Source organism: Quercus lobata, chromosome 10 (assembly GCF_001633185.2).
Source record: "Quercus lobata isolate SW786 chromosome 10, ValleyOak3.0 Primary Assembly, whole genome shotgun sequence".
Lineage (NCBI taxonomy): Eukaryota > Viridiplantae > Streptophyta > Magnoliopsida > Fagales > Fagaceae > Quercus > Quercus lobata.
The window spans coordinates 10,080,975-10,094,918 of NC_044913.1; the positions used below are offsets into that span (position 1 = coordinate 10,080,975).

Here is a 13,944-nt window from a genome sequence, read left to right on the forward strand (position 1 = left end):
AGTGTTAAAACAACATGCTTTAAATGCTAAACCATATGAATAATACCAAAATGCAAAACAATAGCAATTGTGCATGTGTGTGCATCTAGTGTGCATGTGGTGTGCATGAGGTGTGCATGGTGTGTGCCTAGGTGATGCATGGCAAGGCATGGTGAGGCACAGTTGGGCAAAGTGTGTAAAACACACACCTAAGGATCAAAACATGTTAAACAAGTTCAATCAAGGGTAAACCCAAAAATTGGAACTCATTTGAGTCCAAACCAACTCAAAAATGCCACTTGAGCATTTTATCAAACACGTGGAATGCAACACTACACTACACAAATGGGCAATGCACGAACATATGAAAATATGCCTAAATACAAGTTCAAATTGCCACAAGGGGCCAATGCAGATACAATTAAGACAAATGGGGCAAAGCCCAATCAAGATTTTGAAAAAAATTTCCCAAAATCAATAAACCCGACCTTTTTTTGAAACTCCCCAATTCAAGACAAACCTAGAAATATTTTTGCATAATCTAAGAAAAGAGTGAACAGATTGTTAAGAAACATACCTTTGAAGAGATTTTGCAGAGATTTGATCTTGCAATTGATGGGTTTTGAGTGAAAATCAATTTGGGTTTGAGAGAGGTTTGAGTGAGGCAAAGGGAGGGAACTCAAGAGTGTTTTAAAAAAACTATCACATCAGCCCTATAAAATTGAAAACATGCATTTTTCACGGGTTACATACTTGCAAAATTACTTCTGAAACACACATCTGAAGCACAAAGCTTTTTGCGGGAAGCCTTTGGTCGCAAAATAGTCCCGAGACAGTTGTGAAAGTCTCTGTCTGAAATTTTGTGTTTTCCAGTTTTTGTCTTAACCTCTTTTCGTGGGAAGAGCTTAGTCGCAAGCTTCTTGCAAAAATTCCTCTGAAGAAGTTTTTGAAGAACAACAAAAAAATGCATTTTGAAAAAAAAATCTTAAAACGTGAAAGTACAAAAACACTTTCAAAAACATATAAAATACTCAAAAATCCTTTTCTATTTGATCGACAAGCAATTGAGCATACACATCACATTTGATCGTGGATAATCACACAAATGAAATAAGCATTAATTGAACTAAAACTTGTGTGTTGTGGGTGAGTATCAAATGTGGAATAGTCCTTAGACCAGAGTGAAGCTTCAATGATCAATTCAATCAAGTCATACACAATCAGTACTAAGTCAAGTGGTCTATCTCAATTATAGAAGTGAACATATATGACATCCCACAAGAAAATGATTAGAAATATTAGAAGCTTTCCATTTGGCTTCTTTACAAATCATAACATTTGATCATTTTTGAACAATACATCTCATTTTGAGATCGGTGCTTGAAATTTTTGATATTTTAATATTGAGAATAGGCCTTTGGCTTTTTAAGCACCATACATTTTAATAAAAGTTGCTTTCTCTTTTTCCTAGTCAAATACTAGTATGTGCGACGGCTTTTGCAGCTCATTATCTCTTTTCATTTTGAGATTTACATTTGTTGAGCTCTTTAAGCAAAACATAAAAATAAAGTGGGAAGAGATATAGACACAAGTCTATGCATGTATCAAAACCAACAAAACTATTGACCAATCATTCATGACAAGCTTGAAGATTGATTTACAACAGTCACACATAGATTTCAAGATTTTTCCCACACAAATAGATGTGCATACATAACAAGCTAAGCTTGTAAATGCACTACACCATTAGTGCGAAGGTACTAGGCCAAACTCACATGTGATGTACACAACACAAGCAATCAAACTCTTTGAATATTTTTCAATTTTTATGGGTTTTTGAATTTTTCAACACACTAAAAAACAAAACATGTAAAGTAAGATCAACAAAAACAACAAGTACAAAACACAACTTGTAAAAGAAACATACTATAAACCGGAAGCAATGACACAAGAGGATTATGTATGTCATGATGCATGAACCTATGATCTTAAACATAAGAAGAATTAATGCATGGACATAGGAAGTGATCATGCATAAGTACCCTTCTTCACCCACTCTTTACGAGTATTTTAGGTGAGAGCCTTAGATGGCGGGGTACGACCAACATAACTTTCAAACCTCGGAGTGAAGCTAGCAAGGTACAGTGATATGTTCTTCAATATCTACATAACGTCTCCAATGAGATGTCCCTCACTATCACCCTTAGGTCTTCTTTTTGAACTTTCCTGTCCACGCATAGAGTCAACCCTCTTGAGTGCATGAAGCTTGAAACAATTCAGTCTTGTGTGCCCCTGTATGCCACAATGATGACACACATGCTTCATTTGACGCCCCCTTTGATTTTTGGTTAATGACTTCCCTTTTTCCTTTGGTCTTGCACCAATAGTTCTTTTTATAGCAGTAGGGGTCTCAATTTCAGGCTTCACTTCTTTGAGTTTCTCATCATTCTTGGCTGATATGAACCTTACTTCTTTCTTGGGTTCGCTGCTAGAACTTCCTTCTCTGGTATATCCAAAATCGGTCTTATCATGTGAAGATTTTTGAGAGGACAGCACATTGTCAAGTTTCTTGGTGGAGATGCGCTCAACCTTGACATTAGCTTGAATAATTTCAAGTTCAAGAAACTTGACCTTAGAGTAAGCTTCAACCAACTCTCCCTTGAGTCCTTCTACTTCACACTTTGCTTCCTTGAGTTGTACAAGTATACACCTATGTTCTTCTTCAACCTTTTTCATCTTTTTCACAGCAAGGTTCGCAACTTTGGCATATTTGCCACAATCTTCCAGCAGAGAGTCAGATGCTTCTTGAAGGTTGTTCTCCCCTTCATTTTGGCACACGCCTTCATCTTCCAATTCTTCAATTTCTTCATCCTCAGTAATATTACCAAGTTCATCAACCAAATTGCTCAAATCGTCCTTTGAATCAACAAAGGCAATAGCCATAAAGGCCTTATAATTTCCTTCACTGTCACATTCTCCTTCAATATCTGAATTTGAGGTTTTAGAATCGCTAAGTGTAGTGGCAAACACTTTACCCTTCCCTCTTAAATAGTTGGGACACCCTTTCTTGAGATGTCTATGACCGTTGCATTCGTAGCACACAATTCCTTAAGGGGATTAAGAATCCTTCCCATCTCTCTTCTTGAACTCCTTTTTGTCACCTTTGGGGGATGAAAACCTTCCTTTGCTGAATGACTTCCCACTATTTTTTATCTTCAGAAATTTGCAGAAGTTCTTTGCAAGAAATGCTACCTCCTTCTCCACATCATCTTCGGAGGAGGAGTCATCCATTCTCTCAGTGATGGTTTTGAGAGCAAGTGATTTGCTCGACTTGTGAGAAGGCAATCCAAGCTCATATGTTTGGAGAGATCCAATGAGTTCTTGGATCTTGATCTCATCCAAATCTTTACTTTCTTCTATAGCTGTGACCTTCGAACGAAAGCTCTCCGGTATGGACCTCAAAATCTTTCTAACCACCTTAGCATCCTCAATCTTCTCTTCGAGATTGAGCTTAGCAACTACGATTTCATTGAGCTTCCCATAGAATGAATCAAAAGACTCATCGTCACCCATATTGACCTCTTCAAATCTAGTGGTAAGCATCTACAGCTTTGTGTCCTTAACTTTCTTGGTACCCTCATAGGTAGTCTCAAGAATCATCCAAGTTTCCTTGGCAGTCTCCACATGTGATATCCTGCGAAATTCATCAGTAGACACACCACATAATATAGCGTTAATAGCTTTACTGTTTGCATTAGCCAAAGCAAGAGCTGACTTGTCCCATTCGGACTTGGGTGTCGTGGGTTTAACATACCCATTCTTAACAGAATCTCATACTGACTCATCTATAGCATACAAGAATTCCCTCGTACGAACTTTCCAAAACACAAAGTAGCTCCCATCAAAGAATGGAAGAGCATTGAGCAATTGTGATCGATCCATCACAAAGGGGTCTAGGATAACACTTAGGTAATAAAACCATAAGTGTACCCGCTCTCATACCAATTGAAAGCTTGAAAATGTGTTAAAAACACGAGCTATTTAGACCCCCAAATTAAATATTACAGCTCAATTGATTTTTCTCTAACTTATACTAAGTGCGGAATAGAGTAAATGTGAAGGATAAACAATATAATTACTCTAAGCCATAATCATTAAAACACAGCAGTAAAATGAAAGCTAAAAGAGTAGGGAAGAAGAATGCAAACACAAGATAACATGTCGATATGTTATCGAAGAGGAAACCGAAGTACTCAACGCAAAACCTCTCCGCTGCCCTCCAAGCGGTAAATCGATCCATTACACAATCAATTAGGATACACGAGTAGCAAAAGACTCGCCAAGCGTAATCTACCCAATGCACCTAAGCCTTCCAAGCTCCTACTCTAACAAGGCTTCTCGAAACCGTGTCTTGTCTAGCTCTCCGGATCATGCAATATGCCTGATTGCATCTGCCAAAGCTTGGCTTCTTCTAATGCTTCCCAGCAGCACCAAAATCTCACTTGACACTCAGAATAGGTGTGGTAAATGTTTGGGTTATTAACCTCTCAAGGATATAGAAATGGAGAGGTAGGAGTTGAGGAAAAACCATAATGGATTGTGTAGAGAAATATGGGTATAACAATCTCTAACTCTCAAGGGTTGTGGCTAGGGTTTTCTCTCTGAAGCACTCCTTAACATCTATAGGTAATGGGGGTATATATAGTGGGTAAAGAAAGTGTGTATAAGATATGACAGTTCAGCAAAACAAAATATTTAGCAGGTATCTCACAGGAAGGCCTTACCCACGAGACACTCACGAAAACAAACAGTTTCCATCCGATTATGACTCTTCACATTCCAATCATGTGTGGGACATATGCTTCACTTCGCGGGAAGCCTACTCGTGAGCTACCCACGAAAACTGCTTTAGTCTTCAATAGCCTTGAGTCTTCACACACTCTCTCTCTCACACAACCCTTACAAATAAATCCAACATAAAATATAGGGTACATAAGAATGAGCAAAAATACAATCAAATTTGGCATGGAAATAAAGCCAACATAAACTAGTTGTAAATTACAACTTTACATTGCAAAACAAGCCTAGAAGACCCAACACCTTTACAGATTTATCAATATACTAGTTGAACATATGCTAGAGTCTCAAACTCCATTTATCAACATACAATCATTTACATAAAGTTGTGATATAAATAGTAGTACTTCTTCAAGATTTAGGTTATGTTAAAAACCAAAACTCAAGGAAGATTGATACCAATCATAATGAACAAGATTGTTATTGTACTAGAGCTTTTGTTTTGAGAAATTAGTTAGAATCACGCTAGAGCAGTAGTAGTTGTTTTCTTGGCACTATACAAAAGAAAAGTTCTTTGTTCCAACTAAAAGGGCCCAACCCTAGCCACTTTTGTTTTTGTTTCAGAGAAACCTAAAACTTTTTGTTGGGTTAATATAGCTTGATCCCAATTAATTAATTTAATTACCCAAGTTGATTAATTAAGTTCAATTGCATGCAAATTGTGAAGGCACCAACAAATCACCAAAAATACTAAGTGTAGCAAGAAATAAATTAGACACAGCGATTTGTTAGCAAATAGGGAAAACCTCGCAAGGCAAACACCCCACTGGGTGATTTTAAGGTCACCACTCCCAACAATCCACTAATCAATAATCAAGTGGTTACAAGTATAAGGAATTTTACCAACTACCCTTGCCTAACTCGAAATACCAATCTACCTTTGAACCTTTGCTCCAATGCCCGATTGGACTTGATTAGACTTCTTTCCCTTTGATGTACAAACCTGCAATTCGTGACAAACCCTTTGCACGGATCCCAATAAGTAACTAACTCCAGCAACTTGAACAAATGTTGTTGACTACAAAATTCTTCATTTCATCAACAATAAAGATCAGGAAGTACTCGGTTACAAAACCCTATGGCTTACAAATGCAGTCACTTCATAGAAAAAATAAGTCTCTCGGTCTCCGTATCTGTGTGTGACAACTCTTAAAAATAAGCTCTTAAAAATAAGTCTTATATATGTCTAGGGTTGTGAGAAAAGAAACCCGAAACAAATAGACAAGCTTGGGCCGAATTTCAGATATGGAAATACTGAAATCGTAATTCTTGATAGATCGAGCTGCTATCAAGCTTCACATTTAGTCTCGATAGCATGCTTCTGTCAAGCTATTTGTTGAGACTTAATGAACAACTTTTCTTCACTTGTTTCTAGAACCAATCTTCAAGTCTTTAATACTTGACTTGAACGACATGTTTCTTGAAGTACTAAATCCATATAGAAATATTTAATATTTTAAAAATTAGCCCCCAAAAATAGGACTTGGCCCCCCCATATATTTGAGTTAGTTCAAATAATTTTCTTAAGAAAAATTGTCCAGTTGGTTAGAATAGTTATAGAGAATGTATTGTTTCTCAAATTGATTTTTTGTTGTAAAATGTGTTCTCTTGAATCATTTATATCTGAACATTTCATTAGTTCAATTGAAAATTTTTTTACTCGCAATGGTAGAGAATTTGGTAACTTATATATGTTGAAAACAAAAATTTTAATGATTTCACTATAGAAGCTAGTGAAAGGTGAATTTAACTCTACAAAAAAATTAATTTTTAAGGATTTCACTATGAAAGATACTAAATTCTGTGTGTGTGTGTGTGTATAGATGTATGTGTTTGTGTATGTGTACGAAAGTCTATATGGATAACAAATTAGTAACACAAATTTGCCCTTCAAACAAAAACTTCTAGCTCCACCCCTAATCTCAATCATACAAGGGAGTTCTTCTAAACCAAACTACGTAATCCGATAAGCCAAAGGCATAAAATTGAAGTCTTGTCCCATCATCCATGACCTTATCTGTTGATTATTAATTATATGGATTCCAATTAATAAAAAAATGATTATTTTCTCTTTTGGAAAATGAGATAATCAAAAATTCTAGCTTTACAATGGGGGTCTTTTGAATTATTAGTGAAATGGCAAATGACGATGGAGACGAGACCATGGTTACCACATATACATATATAAAAAATTCTTTATTTCTCCCACTGCTGTCTGCCTTGTTTAGCCCTTCCTCTATAAATATTATGAGTCTAAAACAAAATTTATTTCTGTTTGAGATTTATAATTCTTACAGTTTATTGGATGGAGTTTCATTGAATTCATTTATTTGAATCACCATTTTATAAAATATTTTAAATATTATTCAAATTCTATTTCAAATTATATATATAATAATTAAATTCTAACCCATATATAAAATAAAAATTTTCAAATATATATCATTATTATTATTTTCTTTAAAATTATAATCTAAATATCTATGAAGAACATGCCATACAACAGATTAGCAATCCGATGCATGGAAAAAAATTGAAATTAAAGTTGGGTTAAGTGAATGAGCAATACAATGCCCACAACATAGCACAAATGGATTTTTTTTTTTTTGAAACTGAAAACATACTTTCATTAAATCAAAGATGCATCAATGTTTACATACTCAACCGCAACTGATGGCACCTCTTCCATCCAAAATAAGTCAACATTCACCTTTTGGGCATACCTAGCAAGCTTATGTGCTACCTGATTACCATTTCTTTTAGTGCAGCTCACAGATGTCCATTCCAAAGCTCCCGCCAGGTGTCGGATGTCTCCAACAACATGGCCAATGGCTGACTGGTTCTCCGTACCTGAAGCAATCCACCTTGTAGCATTAACACTGTCCCCTTCCATGACAAGCCTCGTGAAACCAGCATCAATAGCGAATTCTAGCGCCTTGCAACATGCAAGTAGTTTAGCCAAATCACTTCCCTGTACCGCCGGACCTTTAACTGTCATTGCCGCCATAACATCTCCAAAAAAAATTCCTAATCACTGCACCGAAACCAGAGCTAACAGAGTCCTTAAACACTGCAGCATCATAGTTGAGCTTGTACACATTATGTGGTGGGGGTATCCAGCGCATTCCATCATTCTGTACCACCTGCCGAGTTGCTCCAACTTCCACAGCCGCCTGTAGACTCACTTGTGCTTGCTGAAACTCCTCCAGCATTTCAGATGCACGCCTATTCAAGCAGCCCGGATCAATTAATTTGCCTCCATGCACAACTCTATTCCGCTAGTTCCAAATCAACCATGCCTGCACCAACCACAATTCCACCTCTGTTCTGTCCAACCGGTCTAGCAAATACTCCAATAAAGCAACAACATCAATCTGACCCGTACCACACTTCTGCAATGCCCTTACACTCCCATACCATACATCCTGCGCTACTGAGCATTCCCATAAAGCATGGATAGTTGATTCTTGGAATAGACCACATAACGAACACACATCATCCGTTAACACCCATTTCTTCTTGAGGTTCCTTCTAGTAGGGAGAATATCATGACACGCCCTCCACCCAAACACCTTAATCTTATTGGGAATCCGAAGCTTCCATATAGTAGCCCACACTGGACTACCACCATTGCTTGATGATGATTCAGCCCGATCCAACTTCCACAATTGAGCTTTGGCAACCTTATAGGCAGACTTCACTGTGAAAATACCATCCTTATTATGCTTCCAAAAAATAGAGTCAGATACTTGCCTTCGACTTAAAGGTATGTTGCAAATAGCTTCCCCCTCATCCCGATTGAAATGAGCCATAATAAAATCCCGTCGCCATACATGGAGGTCTTGGTTAATCAACCTTGACACCCAATCTTCCTCTTCATCATCCCTTACTGACAAAAAGGGCTTATTAGTAGGATACTCAGGAATCCACCTATCCCGATAGACATTAATAGAAAGTCCATCACCCACTCGCCAACAATGTCCCAATCTCAAAATAGGTAAGGCCGCCACTAAACTCCTCCACACAAAAGAACAGTTAGGTGATTCTAAAGCCTCAAGCACTGAAGTTCTAGGGAAGTACCTTGCTTTAAAGCATTGATAGACTAGAGAAGTTGTATCAGTTAATAATCTCCACCCCTGCTTGGCCAACATAGCTAAATTAAACGCTAGGTCTCGAAACCCCATTCCACCATCCTTCTTTGACAATGTCAGTTTATCCCAGCTTTTTCAATGAATTTTCCGTTCATTCCCTACCTGGCCCCACCAAAATCTAGCACATAAGCCATCCAACTCCTCACATAATTTCCTTGGAAGCTGAAAAACACTCATTGTATACGTTGGAATAGACTGAGCAACTGCCTTAATGAGAACTTCTTTCCCAGCTCTAGAAAGCATCATCCCGTTCCACCCCTGTAATTTTTTCCACACCCTATCTTTAATTAAAGAAAAAGTATGGTATTTTGCCTTTCCAACTAGGGTAGGCAAACCCAGATATGATTCGAACCGAACCACTTCCTTCACTCCCAGAATCCCCAATGCCTCCTGCTTCTGGCTAACGGTGGTGTTATTACTGAAATACACTGAAGACTTTTCCAAATTTATGCATTGTCCAGAGGCTTTAGCATAAACTTGAAGGATGTCAACAATGGCATTAAACTCTGCTGGTGTGGCCCTACCAAAAATCAATGAATCATCTGCAAAAAGAAGATTAGTTATCTTTGGTGCACTTCTACAGATAGATACCCCATGTAGACTCCCTCCACTCTCTGCTCTGTCCAATAGCGAAGTAAACCCTTCAGTACATAGCAGAAATAAATATGGTGAGAGAGGATCACCTTGACGGATTCCCCTAGAAGGCAAGACATTACCAAATGGTCTCCCATTTACCAGAACAGAGAAAGACGTCGTTGTCACACAGCTCATAACCCTTTCTATCCATGTTTCAGGAAAACCCAACCGCTGCAAAACCCCCTGAAGGAAAGGCCACTCCACCCTATCATATGCTTTACTCACATCCAATTTCAACGCCATATACCCTTTTTTTCCTTTCTTCCTGCAGTGCATAGTGTGTAGTGTTTCATATGCTATCAACACGTTATCAGTAATAAGACGCCCAGGGACAAAAGCACTCTGAGTGGAAGATATGATACTAGGTAACACCTGCTTCAGTCTATTTGCTAAAACTTTAGAAATTATTTTGTAAATCACATTACACAGACTGATGGGCCTAAAATCAGACATTTTCTCCGGATTTTTCACTTTAGGGATCAGCACAATGTATGTATGATTAATATCAGGCAACATATGACCATTATTCAGAAAATCCAACACAGCATCAACCACAGTATCACCCACAACATGCCAAAATCTTTGGTAAAATAAAGCATTCATACCATCAGGTCCAGGTGCCTTTGTTGGTCCCATTTGGAACAACGCTATCTTAACTTCATCAGCACTAAACTCACTGGACAGGGTATCATGCATCTCCGGTGTCACCTTCCTGGGGACCGCATTGAGACATTCCTCCATCTGGTCACAATTACCTGCACAAAATAAATTGTCAAAATAATCAGTAGCCACAGTAGCTATCTCCTCCACCTAAAGCCCTTGTTCACTTCGAATTCCCTTAACATAATTTCGCCTTCGTCTCTGAGAGGCTTTTGAGTGAAAGTATTTAGTATTTTTATCTCCATGTTTAAGCCACAGGATCCGTGACCGTTGTGCCCAGTAAACTTCCTGCTTTAGTAGCAAATCATCCAGCTTTTACTAACACTCAAATATTCAGCCTTTGATTCTTCAGTCACTACTTCAGCACTATTTAATACCTCCAGTCGGTTTTGGAGAGTTTTAATTGCTACATCATTCGGCTCTGACTTTGAAGATCCCCAAGCTTGCAACTCCTCACCACAGAACTTAATCTTCTCCTTTATTGAAGCTAGGCCCGACACCCCCCCTCCCACCATCTCCCAAGCATCTTTAACCACTCCGCCACAATCCTCCCACAGTAACCAATTTTCTTCAAATTTAAACCTCTTTTTAAATTTTTTCTGAAACCTTTGAACACTCTTCACATGCACCAAAATTGGCAAATGATCTGATGCATGGGGTGGAAGATGAGAAACTGTAGATATCGGAAATTTTTCCCGCCACTCCATAGTTGCCACAGCTCTATCAAGTCTTAATTTGGTATTAGCTACACCAGGCCTCTTATTAGACCATGTGTAGGTATACCCTCTGTATCCCAAATCCTCCAAAGAACAGGAATCTAACACAGTCCTGAAAGCATCAATCTCTGCTGAATTAGGAGGCCTTAAACTTAACTTCTCTGCACTATTTAGAACTACATTGAAATCTCCTGCACAAAGCCATGCACCATTAACAAAACTCCAAATATAAGATAACCAGAAAAGTCGCTTTTAAGTTTTTCTTTATGTGTCATTTTTACTCAAAATTATTGTGTTCATTTTTTTTTTTTAGAAGAACTGGGTTGATTTTTGTTCTACTTTCACGAAAGTGCACCTATAGAGACCTCGTCATTTAAAAATTATCAATGACTATCACATGGTCCCTCTCTTGATAAACTTATTGAAAAGGTGGCTTGAGCATGAAAAATGTTCCTGTGGAACCAATTAGAATGCCTTCTAGGATGAAAAGGAGCCATTGTTCTTTGCTGATTTCAACTCTGCTACAAGGTTTAATTTGTGAATTGTGAGTTTTGAAAATTTGAGAAATTAATTGGAAATGGAAATAACAACAAACATTGGATTGATCTGTGAAATAGTGCTGGAATTTTTTTTTCCTGGATTTCGGTTGAACTAGAAAGTTCTTGGAACCACATATTCGTAAAATCTTAATAAGAATTAACTATTCATAATATCATAAATCTTTTGACTCTTGCGGCACTAGTTTGGATTGCATATATAAGGTACGTGCTTGCCAAAAATATAATCATTTGATTTTTGAAGTGCTTAGAAATTATATCATTAAAAGAGACATTAATTTGACTATATGATGTACGACAAAATCTACAAATTTTTTTTTTTTCGGATTTGCAGTTCTAGGGGTTTTATTTCATTAATTTTAGGTACATTTAATATTTTTAAAGTCAAATTAGAGTTTGGTAAGTATCAATCAATATATGTTTTAGAATATATTTTCTTGTCAATTAAGTTTTATGGAGCCTTTAAATTGGCCTCCAATTCTGCAAACGTTTTTTCAATTTGGATTCGGTTATATAGAGATATAGACTTTTGCCTCTTCATTTTGACTTGAGCCAATCGAAAGTTATCATGACACATAACTTCTTTTGTTTGTTATATTTATTTTTGAGAAGTACATTTGTTCACTTCGAAATCATTTTGACTTATTGGCATGTAAAAGTAATGTACTAACATTTTATGCTTAAATTTTCCAACAATTGTTTTAGAGTTGAACATAATTTAAGGTAGATTTTGCAGAGCAAGCCTAGAAGACCCAACACCTTTACAATAAGTCTCAAACTCCATTTATCAACATACAATCATTTACATAAAGTTGTGATATAAACAGTAGAACTTTTTCAAGATTTAGGCTATGTTAAAAACCAAAACTGAAGGAAGATCAATACCAATCATAATGAACAAGATTGTTTTTGTACTAGAGCTTTTGTTTTGAGAAATTAGTTAGAATCATGCTAGAGCAGTAGTCGTTGTTTTCTTAGCACTATACAAAAGAAAAGTTATTTGTTCCAACTAAAAGGGCCCAACCCTAGCCACTTTTGTTTTTGTTTCAGAGAACCCTAAAATTTTATGTTGGGTTAATATTGCTTGTCCCCGATTAATTAATTCAATTACCCAAGTTGATTAATTCAGTTCAATTGCATGCAAATTGTGAAGGCGCCAATGAATCACCAAAAATACTAAGTGCAACGAGAAATAAATTAGACACGGTGATTTGTTAGCAAATGGGGAAAACCTCGCAAGGCAAACACCCCATCGGATGATTTTAAGGTCACCACTCCCAATAATCCACTAATCAATAATCAAGCGGTTACGAGTATAAGGAATTTTACCAACTACCCTGGCCTATCTTGAAATACCAATCTACATTTGAACCTTTGCTCTAATACCCAATTGGACTTGATTAGACTTCTTTCCCTTTGATGCACAAACCTCTAATTTGTGACAAACCCTTTGCATGGATCCCAATAAGTAACTAACTCTAGCAACTTAAACAAATGTTGTTGGCTGCAAAGTTCTTTACTTCATCAAAAACGAAGATCTGGAAGTACTTGGTTACAAAACCCTATGGCGTACAAATGCAGTAGCTTCATAGAAAAAATAAGTCTCTTGGTCTCCGTATCCGTGTGTGATGGCTCTTAAAAATAAGCCTTATATATGTTTAGGGTTGTGAGAAAAGAAACCCTAAACAAATACACAAGTTTGGGCTGAATTTCAGATATGGAAATATTGAAATTATAATTCTCAATAGATCGAGCTGCTATCGAGCTTCACATTTAGTCTCGATAGCAGGCTCCATTTATCAATATACAATCATTTACATAAAGTTGTGATATAAACAGTAGTACTTCTTGTCGATGCCCGGCCTCGATCTTTGGCAACCAAAAGAAAACCACTGCCACTGTGGGCCTTCGTTCGACCACCCATCGTGGCGACAGCTCGTATGTGCGTGGGGCCTATTGAAGGCCCCTCTCGATGTGAATGTGTATGGTTCGCGCGAAGCTTCGGGTTCTCTCTCTCTCGGTGAAGGATGGTAGGTCTACCTTTGGTTTTATGGCGGGAATCTGGGCCAAATTTTAGATCATTACCAAAGGTAAAGTGGAGTCGCCACCAATCATTGGGTTTTTCTAAGGTGTGATTGGCCACCTGTTTCTAGTTGATTTTATTACCAATCTTAGGTTAAGAAAAATGTTATTTTTCCTAATCTAATGTGGATCATAAAAAGTCTTGATTCTTAGGTCTGGAAGTTTGGTTACGTGTGGGGAAGGTGTTAGGCACCCTATAATACCTATCCCAAGGACAGTCCTTTGTTTTGATAAAATCTTAATTTTTGGTGATTGACAGTAAAAACATGATTTTGGCATTGGCATTGGCTTTCAGGGCTTTGCATG

At 37.3% G+C, this 13,944-nt stretch overlaps 1 protein-coding gene across 1 annotated transcript; it reads right to left on the bottom strand.

Moving 5' to 3' along the window:
• Window positions 1–3,582: 3,582 nt before the first annotated feature.
• Window positions 3,583–11,274, bottom strand: LOC115964316. Its single transcript, XM_031083652.1, has 7 exons — window positions 11,238–11,274; window positions 10,603–11,190; window positions 9,090–10,378; window positions 8,146–9,029; window positions 7,877–8,061; window positions 7,497–7,827; window positions 3,583–3,673 (listed from the first exon to the last, which is right to left on the bottom strand). The coding sequence occupies exons 1-7, from the start codon at window positions 11,272–11,274 to the stop codon at window positions 3,583–3,585; spliced, it is 3,405 nt and encodes a 1,134-aa protein (XP_030939512.1).
• Window positions 11,275–13,944: the final 2,670 nt, after the last annotated feature.

Coding starts and splice junctions, on each gene's coding strand:
- LOC115964316 (XM_031083652.1), bottom strand. CDS start 11,274: ATGACACATAAAGAAAAACTTAAAAGCGACTTTTCTG. Junction 11,191..11,237: donor ACTTAAAAGCGACTTTTCTG/GTTATCTTATAT, acceptor GGCTTTGTGCAG/GAGATTTCAATGTAGTTCTA. Junction 7,828..7,876: donor CTCTGTTAGCTCTGGTTTCG/GTGCAGTGATTA, acceptor CGGCAATGACAG/TTAAAGGTCCGGCGGTACAG.